Raw genomic sequence first — 21,191 nt, 5'->3', positions numbered from 1 at the left:
TACTTCCTTGCCTAAAACCTATCTTTTCCATTGAAAATCACGCCCATACACCTCCTACACGTTCTAAGGGCTTTCACAATGGCAACAGGACAATATGGTAAACAATTAATAGCCTGTGGAGATGAGCCACAGGAGGAGCTAGAAGCGAAGGTTCCCAAATGCATTCTAGGAGACCTGCAGCCACAGCCCTGCTTTCTTTAACAGCAATGATAATTCTGTCACTTTTCTTGTCCAGTGGGGAAGGTGAACTGGGTGCTGGAAAGAGGGCAGGGGGTGAGTAAGCTCGGGCCACCAAGATGAGGCTTTAGTCCAAATACGTTTGAACAGGCGGCACTTTTAAGACCCATTTTTTACCACATATGGGGAAGTCGAGGGTCCCAGAGGTGTCTGGTTTCTCTGTTAGGAGCTCACTGCCAGTAGTTTCCTTGCTAGATGAGACCGGGTACACACTGTCTCACAGGCTCCTCCTTGGCATCAAAGACAGCCAGTCCTCTAGGTGTGCAGCTTAGGAGGCTTCGTAAGTCAAAACCACACACAAAGCCACCCGACGGACCCCTCTCTTCTGTTAACCGATTGTGCACACCACTGCCTTACTCAGCGTCCTCTCAGAGAAGGAAGAGACACGGGAAAAGTTAAAAGAAAGAGACGGGTGTGGAACCTTCTGGACTCTTGCTCTCAACAACTAACCAGATCGGTTACTCAAGCTCTCGGCAAGCGCAGACGCCGACCACGAGATCCCCAGGGTGGGGCTAGTCTCTGAGCGAAGGGCCAGCTGCCCCCGCCCCGAGGCCCCGCATCCCAGGCAGGCCCGCGACAAAGCCCCTCCCCGGGGCGGAGACAGCTCCTAAAAGTCGACGCCGCGTCCCGCCGCAGGCCAGTACCCGGGGGCCGCCGCCTCGCGAGTTCCTTCGCCGCCAGCGCGCGGGGTATGGGGCGCTGATGGCCATGGAGGGCTACAGGGCCTTCTTGGCGCTGCTGGTGTCGGCGCTGCTCGTCGGCTTCCTGTCTGTGATCTTCACCCTCATCTGGGTCCTCCACTACCGAGAGGGGCTCGGCTGGGACGGGACCGCGCTCGAGTTTAACTGGCACCCGGTGCTCGTGGTCACCGGCTTCGTCTTCATCCTGGGCATCGGTACTGGCACCTCCTGGGAGGCGGCGGGGGAGGAGGGGCCGGGGTTCCCGACCCAGGCCCAACCGAGGGAGGCTGGGCGAGGGAAGGGGTGAAGGAGTAGCGGGGGCCAGGGAGCCGAGCCGGCAGCGCAGAGGGAGGTGGCTGGTCCGGCGCCCGCGGGCCGCGGGCCGGGCGGACTTGGGCGAGCGCGGCAGCCGCGGCGGTGGGGCGGGGTGCGCGAGACTCGGGTTCGCTGGAAGACGCGTAGCTGGGTCGACCGACCCGGCTAGGTTAACTGTTTGCTGCGAGTGGCTGGGACGCTACACCAGACTACACCAAGCTTGGGGCAGAGGAGAGATGCAGGAGCGCGGTGCGGCCAGGCAGCCCGCGAGCCCCTCGAAAATCGCCCCCTGTGGGACCAAGCCTGCGCAATCAGGGGCGCGGAGATCTCTCTAGGCAAGGCCTGTCGTTGAACTTGCTTTGAGGCTGCGGGTTAGGAGAGGAAGGCAACGGTGGTGGTGGTGGGGCGGGGGGGAATGGAGTGGGGAGAATTGGCCTCTTGTTTCATCTTCTCTAATTTTCTCTAAAGCTCTGAGCGAAGGGGCCCGTCAGCGGGTGGCCTCACGGGTGAGTGAAGAAAGCATCAACTCTAGTTTCACTCCTAGAGCGTTAAACTCAGTCGAGCCCGAGAAGCTGCCAGGATTCAAAACGGTGTTTCGCTGCATCTCCAGGTTACTGGACAGTCTTGAGCCCGACTTGTTTTGAGGCTGCAGACTGGCGAAGTTCCCCTGCGGGGCTTCCTGTTGGGCACTGGCCCGGATCTTGGGGCCAGAGATGCCCGCAGGGGTTCCGTGGCCGCCTGGCTGAGTGAGAGAGATGCTTATGCTTGGGACTTCTTTGGTGTTTGCTGCCTCGGCCTGCATTCTCTCAAATGAGCCTGGCACGGAGGGAGGGCTCAATGGATGGTTGTTTTTGTTTTGAGCTATAATTGACATATTCGTTTCAGGTGTGTAACATGATTATATATGGAAATACCTGTTACTAATTAACATCCATCACCTCACATAGTTACAATTTTTTCCCCTTTGAGATGGGATGAGAACTAGATCTCATCTCACTTAGCATTTAGAACATTGCTAAAGAATCTAGTCTCTTTAGCATTGTTCAGATCTACAATGTATTATCATTACTTGTCACCACCGTTCTGCTACATTGCATCTCTTTAGAACTGGAGGGCTGTACCTTTTGACCACCTTCACTGTTTCCCCACCTACCTCTTCTCTCTTCAGTGGCAGATCTTCTTGGCTTTGTGCAGCAGCAGCACTCACAATGTGCTGACAGCTTTCTTTTCTTTCAGCTGCTGTCGGGCTAGAGGAACCTCTAGCTAGTGGTGCAAGCGCCATTTATTTGTAACCACTTTCCAAAAAGTGAAGTCAAGGCCTTGACAGAGAAAGCACTTAGAAAAAGGCAGGAGTAGTGGACTGGGGTTATGGAGAGGAAAGGACTGGGAAACAGATGCCCACCAGCTGAAACCACTAGCCTTGCCTCTGAGCAGGCTGCCTTTTCTCCACCAGTATTTAACTTTCCCCAAACAAACAAGAGAACAACAAAGCACCGACCTCATTCCTAAAGAAAAGATTTTTGCTTCCGTTTAAAACTTGGGCAGCAGCCTTGGCCAGTGTGGCTGGATAAGTGGCATCTTCCCACTCTGGGAGGCAGAGGAAGCTGCTGCCAGTGTCCAGCTGTGGAGAATTCCCTGGTGTGAGATTGGCATCCACCCGGGTGTGAATACCACTGGATGGCTGAGTCGTTTGTTGCGTAAGTCTCAAGTTATTTTGCCACTAAACTAAAATGAGAAAAACATACTCGAGTTCCAAAGTCACTGTTGGCAGAAGCACTATTTCCTTCCTGGTGGAGCCCTCAAGTTTGGCTGGAGCTGTAAAAACCTTCTTTTTGCTCAAAGCAGTAGAAACACTCTTCATCTCTTCCAACCCAGTCCTCTGAGCAGCGCCTAATACTAAGAAACTTTACCGAGGGGCTACAATATCTTCTGATAATTTAAAGTAATGGAAACAGGTGATAATACTTGTTTCCTGACTTCTAAAAAGGAGATGTTCAGATGGTAAAGCGTCTGTCTACAATGCAGGAGACCTGGGTTCGATCCCTGGGTCAAGAAGATCCCGTGGAGAAGGAAATGGCAACCCACTCCAGTACTCTTGCCTGGAAAATCCCATTGACGGAGGAGCTTGGTGCAGGCCACTCACTGTCCATGGGGTCGCAAAGAGTCGGGCACGACTGAGCGACTTCACTTATCATTTATTGAGTGCCTCTGTGCACCCACTCAGGGCATTAATTCACAGATATATAGAAGCATAAACTGAGGCACGGAGCAGGTAAGTAATTTGCCCATAGAAGTAGTATACATCTTTTCAAGGGTTTTATTTTCAAGTTTCATTTCTCTACTCTTAAGGCAATATGCATATTTTCTGTAAAATATCCTTTTTAGAGAAGCAAAAAGCTTCATCTAAAAAACACTTTGAAACTCTTTATTCATGATATAGTCCATTACAGTTTTCCCAAAAGAATTTATAGTTTGTCTAAACTTTGGGCTTTTAAAAGTCTGTTTACATTCACTTTGTGGCAAAAATATGAACATGGATATTTTGGAAATTTTCATCTGCTGCCTTCATTTAAGCATAACTGCTGTATTTGTATTAGTTTTGGAATGTTTGTCCTATCAACATTACCCATCCTGTTTACTGTTTGGATTCCAGGGATCCAAAACACTTTAATCAAATGACACATTTATTTTTTATTTTTAAAATTTATTCTATTGAAGTATAGTTGACTTAAAATGTTGTGTTAATTTCTACTCTACAGCAAAATGATTCAGTAATACATATATACATTATTTTTCACCTTCTCTTCCCTGGTTTATCGCAGGATGTTGAATACAGTTCCCTGTGCTATACAGTAGGACCTTATTGATTATCCATTCTATTTGTAATAGTTTGCATTTGCTAATCCCAAATTCCCAATCCATCCCTCCCCACCCCCTGCCCCTTGGCAGCCACAAGTCTGTTCTCTATGTAGATGACACATTTAATTGACATGAATGTAAACTTTCTCATACATATAGGCACATGCATAGACCTCATGAATTCTTGTAAGTTTTGGCCCACCTGCACTTCCTCACATCCCGCAGTAGAAAGCCTCCAGTAGAATGAGTAGGAGTAAAGAGTTGACTTTATAGGCGGGGTCGGGGTAGGGGGGACACACATGTTATAGATCATCCATGTTATAAAAGCCTTTTGTACTGTGTGTAATTGCTTCAAGGAGCAAATTTTTAGCCTATGTTATTTCAGATCTCTAATAGTGAACATGATGTAATTGAGTTCTGTGACAAACAGATGTTTAGAGATGAGAAAAGTGAAAGTCGCTCAGTCATGTCCGACTCTTTGCGACCCCTATACAGTCCATGGAATTCTCCAGGCCAGAATACTGGAGTGGGTAGCCTTTCCCTTCTCCAGGGGATCTTCCCAACCCAGGGAGCTAACCCAGATCTCCCACATTGCAGGCGGATTCTTTACCAGCTGAGTCAGAAGGGAAGCCCAAGAGATTAGAGAAATGCTTCACGAATGCAGACAGCAAACAATATTTAAAACTGTATGAGAACTGGTATATGTCCTTTGAAACACTTGTAAGAAGTAAGCTCTGAAGAAAGCAAGGGTAATACAAAAGTTACAAAATAAATGTCTGTGTGTGTCTTTTGGAAAATATACGCGTTCTAAAATAAAGTGTAATAGACTATAGGATATTTAAAGCTGAAATAAAATTTTAAACTAGTAGAAAATCTAGCAGACATGAATGAGGAAGTTTCAAAGAGACCTTGAGAAGAGCTTTGTGCTTCTCTGAAAGGAATGTTTCCCATGAAATAAGTATACTGCCAGGAAATCAGAGAAACAAAACTTGAAAAGGCCACAGAAAAGACTGCAACAAATAAATGCTCTCAATGCAGCTGTTGACCTTTTAAAAGGTTCAGCAAGGTGGAAAGTGTTTTTTAGGAAAAGGTAGAAAATTCAGGTATATAAATTTAGTGAAAAGTCTCAGCAATCCTATACTCCTTAGTTTTCCATGTGTAGAACTCTTTTGACTATATAAACTGAGGGAAGAGAAATTCAATAGTGTAATGATCTCAGGTTGGTTTTGTGAGAGAATATAACTTCATTTAAGTCACATTTAAAAGACTAACAAGACGAAAATGAGTAGTTCTTAAAAGGCAAGTGCGATATCTATTAACGTACCTAAAAGTGACCAAATTCCAAGACCACTTAAATATATTTGGAAAGGCTCTTGGGGTAAAACCTGGCAGAGAGTGGAGAAAGTGCCTCAGATACCTATTCCAAAACCAGCCTTTGGAACACCATCGATAATAAAGCCTATCACTCATAAAGAAACGGGGCTTTTTACAAAGCATAAATATTCAAGACAACCCCAAACACATTTTTCTTTTTTGTTAAAAATAAGTGCATACAGATCTCTTTGTAATGTAGCTAATAAAAATGTTTCAGACATGCATATTTCACTGTTGTGTCCCCAGTGTCTAGAATAACACCTAGAACTGGCACAAAGTAGGCCAATAAATAGTTGTTGAATATGGTTCTCAGTACCATTGTTAATTGTAACAATGCACTTTTACAGCCACTCATTTGTGGAGATAGTAATGCGCTGTTGGGGGTGTGTGTTCAGTCATGTCCGACTCTTTGAGACCCCGTGGACTGTAGCCTGCCAGGCTCCTCTGTCGGTGAGATTTTCCAGGCAAGAATATTGGAGCAGGTTGCCATTTTCTACTCCAGGGGATCTTCCCAACCCTGGGACCGAACCCTCGACACAGTCTCTTGTGTCTCCTGCTTTGGCAGGCAGGTTCTTTACCACTGCACCACCTGGGAAGCCAGGGATAGTAATAGTAGCATCTAAAGGAGAAGTGCCCTCCCTTCTTCTCAGTGATTCTGCGGTTTATAGCTGGTTTGGAAGCACCGATTAAGTCAGCCTCAGGGGAGAATGGGCATGATGGTGTATTGGAATTGCATCTCTACTGTAAAGGCCTTGAGCTTATTAGAGTGTTACTGCCTGGACCTCTTCACTCCAGCAGGTCTCCCTTTTTCCCTGTGCATCAAGTTCCCACCCCATTGGATTATTTCCAATGTGTTATAATGTCTGTTATCTTAAAAACAACCATACTCTTGACCCCATATTCCCCATTCAGCGACTGCCTCAAATCTCTGCCTGCCTTATCACAGAACTTTTAGAAATAGTTGTCAATACCTGCAGTCTCCAGTTCCTCTCCTCCTATTGTCTCTTGACGCCACTCTAATCAGGCTTCCTCTCTACTGCTGCACCAAAATTGCTCTTAACATAACCGAGTGCCTCCACATTGCTAATTCCAGCCGTCATCAATTCTCAGTCCTCATCTTGCTTGACCAAAAAGCAACATTTGGCTGACCCACTATTCCTCCCTGGGGCACTTCTTCACTTGGGCTTCCAGGATCCCTGACTCTCTCGGCTCTTCTCTCTTTACTGCCTACTCCTTTTAGTGTCCTTTGCTGGCTCCTCATCTCCCTGATCCATTAAGGTTAGAGAGCCTGAGCTTCAGTCTTCTGACCACTTCTCCTTTCCTGATCCACTCATAATCTTGGTCATCTCATCTAGTCTTGTGGTTTTAAACACCATGTATCCCCCTGAATCCTCCTATATTTATGTTCCACCTGGACCTCTCCCCTGAACTCCAGACTCAAATATCCATCTACTCAAACTCTCAACTTGTATGTCAGATAGACATGTCCAGATCTCAACTCTCCGTCTTCCTCATACCCACCAAACCTCTCCTCCTGTAGGCTTCCCCAGCTCGTTAAATGGCAACTTCATCCTTCTAGATGCATGTTCACGTCAGAACTATATAGTCACCCTTGATGCCTCTGCTTCTTCCATACTTCTCATCCAACCCATCATAAAATCATATAAATTCCAAATTCAAAATATAATCTTAAATTGAAAATATAATGTCAACCAAATTCTCACCACTGACTGTTTTCTCCCTCCCTTCCGACTTCTCTTCCTCCCTTTCTTTCTTTCTTATTTTCCATTTGAATGTAAGCTCCCTTGTCTGTTTTCTTCACTGCTGTATCCGTGGTGGGCAGAAAATTACCTAACATGTAATTGGCATTCAATAAATATTCGCTAGATTAATGAAAATTTGGCCAGTCCTTTAAACCAGGGGTCATACATACAAGGATGGCGTATAAAGTGAGTATGGAAGTGGGTTGGGTGTGTAGCACCCACCAGAGTGTCTTCCTGGCTTTAACTGAACATTCAAACACACAAATTCCTGGTCCACACTGGACACCAGCCTATGCAGGAGGAATGTAGGACAGGAACCGGAGTTTGCTGTCAGGGCAGTGACAGGTGCTCCGTAGTGAGCATCCTTGCAGCGTAAATCCCTCCATCAGCTCTCCTGTCCCCAGGTGACTGTCCAGACATCAGGAGATGAGATCTCCATTGATGGGATTGGGGCTTAAGGTCTCCATGGCCCGCAGGAACCAAAATCTCTTGTAAATACTCTATGGACCTGGTTTCTAGTGCCCCTGAAAACAATACATGGTGAGTTGAACAGTGACTTCCAAATCTCAGTGACCTCTGAAAGGGGCTTAGCATCTTTGCAGATGTAATATTTTTATATAGTTCTTTTTTACTCATCTTTGGCTGTGCTGGGTCTTCGTTACTGTGCAGGCTTTTCTCTACTTGGGGCAAGTGGGGGTCTGTGCTCTAGCTGCAGGACGTGGGCTGCTCACTGCAGCGGCTTCTCCTTGCGAAGCATGGGCTGCAGGGCACAGGCTCAGTAACCCTGGCATGTGGACTTAGTTGCTCCATGGCACGTGGGATCTTCTCAGATCAGGGATCGAAGCATTAGCAGGGGATTCTTTACCACTGAGCCACCAGGGAAGCCCTTTGCAGATGTAATTAAGGATCTCAGGATTAGATCAGCCCGGGTTTAGGATGGGCTCTAAACCAATTAGTGTCCTTTTAAGAGAAAAGAGAAGGCAATTTGAGGCACAGACACACAGAGGGGAGGGCCTTGTGAAAATGGAGGCAGAGATTGGAGTCATCTGTGTACAAGTCAGGGGAACACCAAGAATTGCCAGCAGCTACCAGAAGCTACGAGAGAGGAATGGATTCTCAGAGCCTCCTGGAGGAGCCAGTCTCGCCAGCAGTTTGATCTTAGACTTTGGGCTTCCAGAGTTGTGCTGTTGCTGCTAAGTCACTTCAGTCATGTCCGACTCTGTGCGACCCCATAAACGGCAGCCCATCAGGCTCCCATCCCTGGGATTCTCCAGGCAAGAACACTGGAGTGGGTTGCCATTTCCTTCTCCAATGCATGAAAGTGAAAAGTGAAAGTGAAGTCACTCAGTCGTCTCCGACTCTTAGCGACCCCATGGACTGCAGCCCACCAGGCTCCTCCGTCCATGGGATTCTCCAGGCAAGAACACTGGAGTGGGTGGCCATTTCCTTCTCCAACGCATGAAAGTGAAAAGTGATAGGGAAGTTGCTCAGTCGTGTCCGACTCTTCGCGACTCCATGGACTGCTGAATACATTTCTGCTGTTTGGAGTCTCTCGGTTTTTGGGACTTTGTTACGGCAGCCCTAGGAAACCAATACAGGATTATGACAGTTACACTGCACTCCAGGAAGCCCGAAGTAAGGTATTTTCTTCAGGTATTTGTAGACTTTTCATTGTTCGTTTCAGTCCAGACACAGTTTACCAAGCAGTGGTCCATTTTATTAGAAGCAGTGTTGCCTAATAACACTTGGGAGAAGCCACTCTGTTTACTAGCACAGTTAACCAAAGTTCAGATCCTTCTGCCACAGGGTATAGATACGGGCTTTGTGTGAGGGGTAGAAACTGCAGGGAACTAGAGAGGGCCTCCTCCTGGCAGAATACAAAGCTCTTAGCTCCAGCAGGTTGGGGCAATGTGGGGATCCTCTCAGAGGTCAGAGCTTCTCATTATCCAAGAGAATCCAGATTTTTTTTTTAAAAAACTGGTTCAGTCTAAAAGTAAAACCAGCCACAAAACCAAAACCCCCACATCATTGTGCTAATCAAACAAAACACTTCTGTGGACCAAATCCAGTCTCTATCTTTCAGTGACCTCTAGAGTTTTCTGTCTTGACTTAGCATTTCAACTTTTCCCTTAAAAAGTAGAACAATCTTCCCTTTTAAGAAAAATAGACCAGAAATCTTTGTTATAACTATTTTTTTCCTACAGAAACTTTCTTAAAAATTCAAAACAGGCTTAAAAATGGTTGCAGACTTCAGCTGTACCTTCTAAGTCTGTTTATTTATTCATTCAATTTCTTCACATATGATCCTATTTATTTAACAAGCATACATTATTTAAGCACTTACTGTATGCCAGACACTGTGTGAAACAAATGAGTAAGATGTAGTCCTGTCTCCAAGCTGTTCTCGTTTGAGTTTGTTAGAGCTGAGCTATGGTTTTCTTTTAGAAAACCTGAGCCCTAAATTTTTAGAGCTGTCTAGGACTTGAAGTTCAGCTCCTGATTTTAGAGGTCAAATGCCTGACCAGGGTTAAACTTACCACCAGTGATATCAGAGCCAACACTATTCCTAATCTATCATAATATTGATATGAGCCACAAGAAAATATAGCAAAAATATAGCAGGTGTTTTTAACAATGCAAAATTTCTGGATATTTGTAAATGTCTAGCCGATTAATTGAATTTTTCTCTCTTCATACACTATTTGGTACCAAGAAGGTACCTTTATGAGGATTTTAGTCACTTCAAAGAGATGCTTCTAGTGCCAAGATGCTAAAACAAATCTTCCAAATCACTCAGATCACTTCCTTCATTCTGATTCTCCAGAGGTTTTCAGTTTCATGACATTCATGCTGTGAGACAGTCTGAGTATACAGGCATGTTTCAGAGCTCAGATTCTCCCTGATAGTTGCTGTAGGAATCTTTTCAGGAAGCTTACTTAGAGGGGGTTCTCTGCTTGTCCATTTAAACTTGAGGTCCTTTGGACTGAGTCTGGTACATTCTGAGGTACACAGGGAAATAAGTTATAAATCTTGATAATCCTGTTTGGAACATTCTACCAAGAAGGTCAAAATAATACTTTATTCAAAGAGTTAAGAAAACTGGTGGGCATACCATATTTAAGCAGAGTTTATAAAGGTCTTCAAATTCCAGGATACGTCACTTTCAATAACTTACTCTTGTCTTATTTTGTGGTTCACTTAAAGCTTATCTAAAGCTATTAAGTGGGTCCAAGGGCAGAATACTTTTTACTGATTTGAAAGGACCATTTGGTGTTATATGAGCTAACCCTTGGGTCAGCAGTTAGGTCTGACTGCCTTTCCTGGAGAAGGAAATGGCAACCCACTCCAGTATTCTTGCCTGGAAAATCCCACGGACAAAGGAGCCTGGCAGGCTCTAGTCCATGGGGTCTCAAAGAGTCAGACATGATTGAGCATGCGCTCACAACACTTGGGTCAGCAGCTGAAGTTTTGATTTGTGCATTTTAAAAGAGAATCTGCTCATTTTCTGGGAAATGATAAATGACTGTACTTTATTAAGATTTATATATTCAACACATATTTATTGAATTTCTGCTATGTGCTCGGCTCTGTGAGCTCTGTGCTAAGTGCTGGGATCTGACCATGACCTAGACAGATGTGCTCCTATCTTCGTAAATCACGAGATTTAAACACAGAAGAACGAGAGTCCAGTTGTTTTCTACATACGGGGACATTTCTCTCCCTCCAAGTGCCCTTCTCCCCACATTCACTTTGACAGATCCCACATTTGCATTGTCTGCTATAAGACGGATTTGTGTATGTTTGTGGTCTCGTGACGGTATATGGATGGAAAGCTGGTGTCAAACCAGAGATTGCACTTGGAGAATATGTATTTCACATAACCCTGAGTTGATTATGCTGCTTAGGAACTGAGAAAATTTCTAATAAGTAAATACAGTTCAAGTTACTGCGCTTCCCTCTTCATTGTGGAAAGAATAATTGTGCACAGGTCTTCCTCCCTCCCTCCCTTCTTGCCTGCCTGCCTTCCCTCCTTCCTTTTCAAGTTTATCACAACAGCATGTTCCACCGTCAGCCAGCCTGGGTGGGAGGGGGGTTTGGGGGAGAATGGATACATGTATAGTATGACTGAGCCCCTTCACTGTTCACCTGAAACTACCACAGCATTGTTAATCAGCTATATCCCAATACAAAATAAAAAGTGTAAAGTTAAGAAAAAATTTCAAATGTATTTTTCACATACATGTGTTCATGTTTCCCCTCCTTTTCTTGCCCCAAATGGTTTTGCCATCTCAGGCCTGTAACAGAAAACCCTTGTTTGAGTCACAAGTAGCTGTTTGATAGCATTTCCCCTCCTCGTGGGCTTCTGAAAACTTTTTGTTCCTTCTCACTGAACCTCAGGAATGGTGTCTAGGTAAGTGCCAAGCCAGAGAAGCAAGAAATATTTAAATTCCACTCTACAGGCAGTTTTTACTGCTGTTGAAAAAAGCTTCTTATTGAAGAAATGTGGTGGATTTGTTAAGGTTGCCCTTTCTCCTGAAGTCCACTGTATTTGGGTTATTTATGCATTTTAAAAGGCAGGTAAACACATTATGCAAATGCATCACTTTGGAGTTATTCTTCATTTATCCAGAGAGCATTTGAAACTTAGTCAGCTACCCTGCAGAACTTCTCTATCACCAGGACAGGTGCTGAGAACTCCGTGTCTCCCTCCTACGAGAGAGCCACTGAGGTTTCCATGAGCTCCCTACTTAGAGGTGAGACTAATTGCGTGTTAGGTGAGCAGGCTTACAGAAATTTTATTCATGAACTCTTTCAACCATACAGAAACTAATATAACAGATCCCCATGTACTCACCATCCATATTTAACAGATGTTAAAAGAGTTTTGCCATCCTAAAAATTTATCAACTATAACTTAAATCTGGTAGGAATAATAGTGCAGGTTGATGAGGAGAGGTTGGAGGCAGGCACCCTAACCTGGGCAAGAGCAGACGCTTTAACCTCTGAGCCACCAGGGAAGCCCCTAAAAGGGAATAGAAAATTCTAGAACTAGACTCAAGGACTAGAGAAAACAAAAACATAATTATCTGGGCCCACTTGGATCAGAGGTAAGTACCTCTCCTGCTTCACAGTAATAGGACAGTATGTTTTACTGATAACCCCAAACCATCAATAAAAGATTAGATTGTGTTCCATTCATGCTATTGCTAGAAAAGGAAAGCTAGTGGGCAACCAACTAGAAAAACATTTGAGTAAATGTGAAAAGTTTAAAAATCAAGTTTTGACACTCAAAGAGGGTAGACTCAGTTTTGTGAAAAATTTGGCACATTTTTCTGGGGTTCTTGCAGTATTGAGAAGTGAAAGTTCTTTACTGGGAACATAGTTGTCTTTGAATTTTGGACATTTTTAAGGTACTTTTGTTCAAGAACCACATACATGCAGAAAAGTACCTAATCATAAGGGACGTGTTTTCATCACATGAACACACTCATGCTAGCATCATGAAACAACATTCCAGGCACCCCAGAATCCCCCCGGTAACCCTTGAACTCTCCTCAGCCTTGAGAACTATTCCTGATTTCGAACATCTGAGCTTAGTTTTGATTTTGGAAATTTTGGGTATAATATGACCCAGAATAGGGAGGAAAAGCTGTCATGATTCATGGCTCCTAATTTGCTTTTCAGGGAAACGTCCTGAGTGTTTCCTTTATGCATGTGGATGCATCCATTCAAGTCCTGCAGTCTAAACGTCCTTCCTGGGTGGTGCCTGGAGGATATGATGATGGGGACGATGATGATGATGGTGATAACAATGATATTAATTTAAAAACAATGATATTGAGCAAACTACTTCACCTCTCTGTGCCTCCACTTCCTCCTCTGTGTAGTGGTAATAGTAACTATGCCTTCCTCACAGAGTTGAGTTGATTATTATAATGTAAACAAGTAAAGCACTTAGTATGGTGCCTACTACCTTGCAAGGGCTCAGGGTCTCGTGTGTGTGAGTATGTGTGTGTGTGTGTGTGTGCGCTGTCATATTTCTGCTCTCAAAGACATTGAAGTAGGGATGACAAAGGATGTTGAACTAGCTTTTATTTTTTTAATTTATTTTTTTTGGCCATGCCATACAGCTTGTGGGATCTCAGTTGCCTGACCAAAGATTGAACCTGGGCCACAACAGTGAAAGCCTGGAGTCCTAACCACTAGGCCACCAGGGAACTTCCTAAACTAGCTTTTAGAAGTATACCTTTTGGGAATTCCCTGGTGGACCAGTGGCCAGGACTTGGTGCTTTCACTGTCAGGCCTGGGTTCAATCCCTGGTTGGGGAACTAGGATCCTGGAAGCTACAGGGCAAAGCACCTCCTAAACATATACCTTAAGGTATTGTATTAAATGGTTTGAAAAGATTTATTGACTATAGAAATAATTACCTGCAAAGTTTCTATCTCCTCAAGGAAATATTGATATAATCAATAAACATTTATAAGATAGCCATATATGCACTAAAATGAGTATGTAGTCAACCTTCAGAATTTGGATTAGATAAAAGGAGTCTGTCCTAACTGTGACGCCTGCCTCTCAAGTGTTAGAACGGAACTGAAGAATAGGAAGATTGACATCTTGTGCTGAGAGCTTTAAAGTGGCTGAATTCACATCTATTAATATCTTTGTAGGTTTTTTGTGTTTCTGCCTGAAAATGGACAAGATAATCTTTTACATTTTATGATCCAATTAAGTTTCTTATACTCAAAATATAAATGTCTTTGAAGGGAAAAGGCAGCAGCTTCTGTTGCTGCTGCTTTTCTGGAATTAAGAAATTTGTGTGACCCATTGCTAATACAATGGAACCCATTTTCCAAGAGAGTATTCTTTAAACTTTGCAACCTGCCATACATTTCCAGATATTTAAATTTTCCCTGAAATGAACATAAGGAGTGGGATGAGGGTAGGTTGGGGCAGGATATTGCCTTCTGAACAAAATTAATTGCATGCTGGATAGGGTGGCCATATAATCTATTGATTAAGCCAGGACACTAAGAAAAAGCTTTTCAAGAAACTTTTTGCTGAAGTTTACTCTACATGCAGAAAAGCATATGTATAAATGTATAGCTTAATGCATCTTCCTTAAGTGATTGATTACCTGTGTAACCAGCACGTAGGTTGAAAATCAGATTATTAGCGGGAGCCCAGAAATCCCTTGTGCATTCCTTTCCAGTTGCTATACCCCTTCTTCACAAGGGCAGCCACTCTCTTGACTCTTCAATTTTTTAAATGTATCTGGCAATTAATTAATTAGGTTTTGGCCACCTGGGGTCTTAGTTCCCTGACCAGGAATCAAACCCATGTCCCTTGCATTGGAAGCATGAAGTCTTAACCACTAAATTGCCAGAGAAGTTCTTGTCTTGATTTTTCTTATTGCAAAGATGAGTGTTGCCTATTTTTACATTTCATATCAATTGAATCATACAGTGTATATTTGTTTATGTCTTGACATTGACATTATAGATTGATCCATATAATTGGGTGAAGTTCTAGTTTTAAATCATTCATGCCATGGTATGGATATATCACAATTTATTCATTCTCTTAATGATGAACATTAGGGAATTTCCCAGGTTTTGGCCACAACAAATAGTGCTATAATACTACTCTTAATACATGTCTTTTGATGAACATATGTATATATTTCTCTGGGGCATATGTCCAGGAGTAGAATTAATAGATCATAATGGCTCAGTGGTAAAGAATCCACCTGTCAATGCAGGAGACATGGGTTTGATCCCTAGGTTGGGAAGATTCCCTGGAGAAAGAAATGGCAACCTACTCCAGTATTGTTGCCTGAGAAATCCCATGGACAGGGGAGCCTGGTGGGCTACCGTCCTTGGGGTTGCAAAAGAGTTAGACATGACTTAGCAACTAAATAACAACAAAAGGTATGCATAAGTTTAGCTTAGGTAGATACTGCTAGTTTTCCCAAGTGTTTGTTATCATTTAAACTCTCAGCAGCAGAGCATGAGAGATTTTGCTGTTTCATAGCCTCTCCGGTACTCAGTATTTTCTGTGTTCAGCCATTCAGATGTGTGATAGAGGTATTCTCATTTCTCTGTTGATATCTTTATTATGTTTACTAGTCACTTGGATATACTCTTTTATGAAATGCTTAGATATACTCTTTCATCTATTTAAATCTTTGCACTTATATTTTCTGTTCTTTAGCCTGTCTTTTTCTTGTCAAATTAAGGCACTTATATGAAGAAACCAGACCATAAGATTAAGAATTTAGTTTTAGACATGTTGAGTTTGAGATATTTGAGAGGCATCTATGTGGCGATGTCAAGAAGCCATTGAAATATGTAGGTCTGGAGTTCAGAAGCAAGTTCTGGGCTGGAGATGAGAATTTTGGAGTCCCAACCACGGAGGTAGCATTTTAGTGAGAGGCTGAATGAGATCACCCACAGAGAGAGGAAAAAGTCCTGAGACTGAGCCTGAGAGGCATCAAGGCTCATTCATAAGTTGGGAGTAAAGAAGATGCCAGCAAAGGGCTCAAGAAGGAACCACTGAGAGGCAGGGAAGAGAGGAGAAGCAGAAGTTAACAGGAAAGGGTTTCATAGAAGGAGTGTTCACTGCGTCAAAATGTTCATCTCGTGTTGGTTAAAAGAACAGCAACACGACATTCGGTCTCCTTTCTTCTCTCTTCAGCCATCATTGTATACAGACTGCCATGGACCTGGAAATGCAGCAAGCTCCTGATGAAATCCATCCATGCGGGGCTAAACACTGTTGCTGCCATTCTAGCAATTATCTCTCTGGTGGCTGTTTTTGATTTCCACAACGCCAAGAAGATCCCCAATATGTACAGTCTGCACAGCTGGGTTGGACTGACAGCTGTCATTCTCTACATCTTACAGGTCAGTATCTCAGTGCATTTCTAAACAAGATGCAAAAAGTAAAACAATTCAGATACTGTCAATGTTTTCTGTTCATTCATAGTTTCTTGGAAATCATTTCATTTCCACTCGTCATCATTCAGTTTGTTTCCATTATAAGTATTTTCCCTTGAGGGGGCACCAGAATTCAGTTATGAGCATGAGTGTGAGGTTTTAAATATGGACATATGTATGTTGAGAAAGTGCCATCTCATCATTTCTAGGCTGCCATTGTTTGCACTTTAAATTCCATGTGCTGGGTGAACTAGCACAGGCAAGAGCTCTATATTTCTTTCCTACATTCCCTGTCATTTCTACTTTCCAAGTTTACGAGTAAAGAGATGAATTTTGATTTGGAAGGCTCAGTGATTGTTTTATTTTCATTTCACTTATTAAATGTCTTTATTTATTAAAAACACATACTCGAGAGCACTATTTTTAAGCATGTTAATGGAGTGAGATAGGAATTTGGCTGTTCAAGGTCACAAAAGTAACGGTTAATTTTTAAAGTTTTTGGTGTTAACCATTTTGTCAAAAAACCTTTGTAAACTATGTTAATTCATTTCCCTTCCTTAGTGCATATATCCAACTCCTGATTGGGACATCATTGTGAACTTACTTTTCTGTGGATATAGGAGAAGAAACGGGAGTGAGTTTGTAAAACCTCAAGGCATATCTTAGAATATATGAATGTATGACCTCTTTAAATAGGGATCTTGTAGGCTGCAGTCCATGGGGTCGCTAAGAGTCAGACACGACTGAGCAACTTCACTTTCATGCATTAGAGAAGGAAGTGGCAACCCACTCCAGTGTTCTTGCCTGGAGAGTCCCAGGGATGGGTGAACCTAGTGGGCTGCCATCTATGGGGTCGCACAAAGTCGGACACGACTGAAGCGACTTAGCAGCAGCAGCAGCAGCAGAAGACATTTATTTGTCATTTTTCTTCTTCTTAAAGTAAGGATTTTAAAGCCTTAAGTCTTCTTTAATTTTAACTAAATAGAAGTTGATAGCTATATGGACACTATTAATTATTTAATTTGGATTAGCACGCCAGGAGATAAGGATTGAAAGTGCCAGACAAGAGGGAGCACAGGGAAAATCCTGTATCAAACATGATCTTCCTGGTCCCATACTGGATGGCCGAGCCGAGCCCAGATCTCCTGCCCTCAAAGTTGATTTTCCCTCAGTGTTCTCATCTGGGAGACAGTGTCCGCCTCTGCTGCAGCCGGTGGACCCTTTCCCTTCAGAGTAGGATGGTACGAGCAGGGGACATCCCCCAGTTGCTTTGGGTGTCTCCTTGGCCTACTAGCATCTTTTGGGGACTTTCTCAGCTCGCTGTTCTCCTTTCAGCTCTTTGTTCCCCTCACTTTGCCTCACCTCCTGTGGGCCACACCAGAACTCAGTAAGGGAGAGCCAGAGCGCATTCTGCAGATAACACTCTGCGCATTGAGCAGATAGCATTCTGCTCACTTCCTGTAATCCCTTAAGTGAGATAATCTTTACGGTCACTGAGGAAGAACAGGTGGCAGAGCTAGGACTCAGGTCCTGGTCTTGCCAATCCTGAGCCCTCCCCACTTGGTCCTGCTGCCTCCGCAACATCCGCATCCTCCCTCGCCTGTGTGTGAGCGTCCTCAGTGGAGGGCCGTGTCTCTGAGGAGCCGAATGGAAACCACCCACCCCACTCTGTGTAGCTTCCCTGGGAGAGGGTTCTGTGGTTCTGTGTACAAAGTTAAAATGGATTAGATGAAATGCCTTTGCTAAGTTAGTTATATGCCAAAGCATTCTCTGAGCACTTGCAAAGATGTATCAGAATGTTAATGCTGCTGATCTCTAGGTGGCTGGATTCTAGTTGATTATTTTTCTTTTCACTTTATGTATCTTCTAAATATACATGCATTTCTTATATAACAATAAAAAGCTTTTAAAATGAAAACAAAGTTTCTTACACTAGATCTTTTAAGCTGGAATTTCTGAAAACCAATTTTATGCTGTGCTCTATATCTTAATATGTAAGATTAAGAAATATATATTGGAGAAGGCAATGGCAACCCACTCCAGTATTCTTGCCTGGAGAATCCCAGGGACGAGGGAGCCTGGTGGGCTGCCGTCTATGGGGTCTCACAGAGTCAGACATGACTGAAGTGACTTAGCAGCAGCAGCAAGAAATATATAGGAATTAGCAAAAAAGAGAATATTTATTCTAAAATTTTGGAGTCTTAGATAAAATGGTTCTCAGAGGAATATAGGCTTAAATGTGTTTATTTATTGGAAAGAAAAACTTAAAATATATAAATGAAGTATTCATCTAAAATAAAAGATTGATTATATCTCAGTAAAACAAGAAGGGAAAAAAAGAAAATTAAAAAAGGACAGCAAACTATACAAGGAGTAGTAAAGACCCCCTCCCTCCCATCCAAAAAAATTCTGTGAACAATTGTATTATTTTCTGTTGTTGCCATAACAATTTACCACAAACATGGGGGCTTAAAACAACACAAATATATTACCTCACAGTTTCTGTACATCAGAAATCCATGTTGGCTTGGCTGGTTTCTCTGCTCAGGGTCTCACAAGGCCAAAGTCAAGGTGTTAGCTGGCCTGGGCTTTTATAGAAAGACTCTAGGGTAGAATCAACTTACAAAATAGTTCAGGTTGCTGGCAGAATCTAATTCCTTGTGCTTGTAAGCCTGAGGTCCCAGTCTCTCGCTGGCTATTAGCTCAGGGTTGTTCTTAGCTTCTCACTCTGTTCCTTGCACATGGCCCGCCTCCATCAAGCTGGCTTGGAATCTCTCTGACTTCTCCCTCTTTCTCCTCTTCATCTCTTCTTCCTCCAGCCAAAGTTCTCTGCTTTTGAAAGGGTTTATGTGTTTAGATTGGGCTGCCCGTATAATCCAGGGTTTTCCCCCAATCAGAAGCATCTATAACCTTAATTACATCAGGAAAGTGTCTTTTGCTGTGTAGCATAATGTAGTCACAGCTTGCAGAGATTAAGTTGTAGACATCTTTGGGGAAGGACATGATTGAGCCTATCAGAACCATAAATTTAAAAAAAAGTAGAAGAAATTATAGATAAAATGAAAAGCTGGTTCTTTAAAACAAGTAGAATAAAATAAATGTGCATGCGTGCAAATTGCTTCAGTTGTGTCCAGCTCTTCGCGACTATGGACTGTAGCCCACCAGGCTTCTCTGTCCATCGTGTTCTCCAGGCAAGAATACTGGAGTGGGTTGCCATGTCCTCCTCCAGGGGATCTTCCCAACCCAGGGACTGAACCCATATCTCTATGTCTACTGCATTGGTAGGTGTGTTCTTTACCACTAGCACCACCTGGGAAGCCCAGGATAAAAATAGATAAACCACTGCAAATCTGACTGAGAAAAAGCATAATATACACACCGTTTAGGATTTAAAAAATATAATCACAGATACAAATAATATTTTAAAATTAGGACAGTTTATTAAGTTTTAATAATATGGTAATATTTTAAAAATCTTAAAGAAAAAATGATTATTTTCTTGCCACATATAAACTAACAGTTTGACCCAAGAGGAATTAGAAAACCTAAGCAGACCAATAACATTATAAGCAATTGGTAAGGTCATTTGAAATCTATCATTTAAAAAAGACATTAGTTCCAGATTGTTTTATACTTTGACCTACAAGGAACTAATACTTTAAACCAATCCAGTACACTGAGCAGAAACAAGCTCCTCTTCGACGTGGCCCTGTTGTGTACTGCATACTTCATATCTAAGGAGGCAGCTTTAGTAATGAACACCTTTACCAACATCCAACAGCAAACATAAGCTTAAACTCTGAAATACTGAAGGCATTTCCATTAAATAAATAAAACACTGATGTTTGCAACCTTTGCGTTCAATTTCATTTTAGAGGTTTTAGCTAATGTACAGCTAATGAAAAAAATACCTTAATAGAAAATGTGTGACCTTTTTCCTTGTTTTCAGATCATATGACTACCTAGAAATCCAAGAGATGACTAAATTATGAAAGAATTTGGAAATGTATCTGGATAAAAGATAGCCAACAGAATCCAATAACTTTTTCCCATACTAGGAATATAGGAAGTAAAATCCTGTAAATCTTACAGTGCAGTACTATAAAATTTTACCGAAAAACAGAAAATATGGTATGAAGAGAGGAATACCATGCTACTGAGAGAGAAAAATTAATATAGAAACATTCTTCCCTCTTCAACTGTATTTTTATTTATTACAATTTTAAACCCAATGGGAGTTTTAAACTTTATGCAAAAGAATAAGTACCCAAGGATAACAAGAAAATTTTGAAGAAGTGCAGGTAGACCAGCTTTATTCAAAACAATGTATTCCCACAGGAATAAACAAAATATATTCATGGCAAGAACGCAAAGAACAGACAGTATATATAATAAACTTTTTCTATGACATTATAGTATTTTAATTTACCAGGGAAAGAATGCTTATTTAATCAATGTTATCATCATAACTGGCTGCCCATTTGAAGGAAACCAAACAAAAGACTATGTACATCACATAAAAGAAAAAAAAGATTCTAGATACAATAGATTAAAGATATGGATATAAAAAAATCCAAAATCAAACAAAAGAGAAAAAGAAAATTAAAAAGCATGTAATCTGTATAATACTGAGGTAGGGGAGGCTATAAGGTTGACAAGAAATCTAGAAGGAAAAGAAAGACATATATGGCTACATAAATTTTTTTTTAATTATTTTCATCTCTTAGTATCTTTGGGGGATTGGTTCCAGGACCCTCTCAGATACCAAATTCCAAAGATGCTCAAGCTTCTTTTATAAATGGGTGTGGTATTTGCATATAGGACTTCCCTGGTGGCTCAGATGGTAAAGAATCAGCCTGCAATGAGGAAGACCTGGGTTCGATCCCTAGGTTGGGAAGATCCCTTGCAGGAGGGCATGGCAACCCACTCCAGTATTCTTGCCTGGAGAATCCCCATGGACAGAGGAGCCTGGTGGGCTACAGTCCATGGAGTTGCAAAGAGTTAGACTCGACTGACTGACT

At 42.5% G+C, this 21,191-nt stretch overlaps 1 protein-coding gene across 2 annotated transcripts in view; it reads left to right on the top strand.

Moving 5' to 3' along the window:
• The first annotated feature begins 909 nt into the window (after positions 1-909).
• Positions 910-21,191, top strand: part of CYBRD1 (cytochrome b reductase 1) — a 40,343-nt gene continuing 20,061 nt past the window's right edge. For both annotated transcript variants that reach the window (XM_068967647.1, XM_068967648.1), the window contains exons 1-2: positions 910-1,132; positions 15,929-16,137. In XM_068967647.1, the coding sequence (XP_068823748.1) occupies positions 940-1,132; positions 15,929-16,137 (402 nt within the window). In that variant the 5' untranslated portion in view covers positions 910-939. The remainder of the gene's footprint in view (positions 1,133-15,928; positions 16,138-21,191) is intronic.

This window comes from Capricornis sumatraensis, chromosome 3 (assembly GCF_032405125.1).
Source record: "Capricornis sumatraensis isolate serow.1 chromosome 3, serow.2, whole genome shotgun sequence".
NCBI lineage: Eukaryota > Metazoa > Chordata > Mammalia > Artiodactyla > Bovidae > Capricornis > Capricornis sumatraensis.
This window is presented reverse-complemented; position numbering and strand designations above follow the sequence as displayed.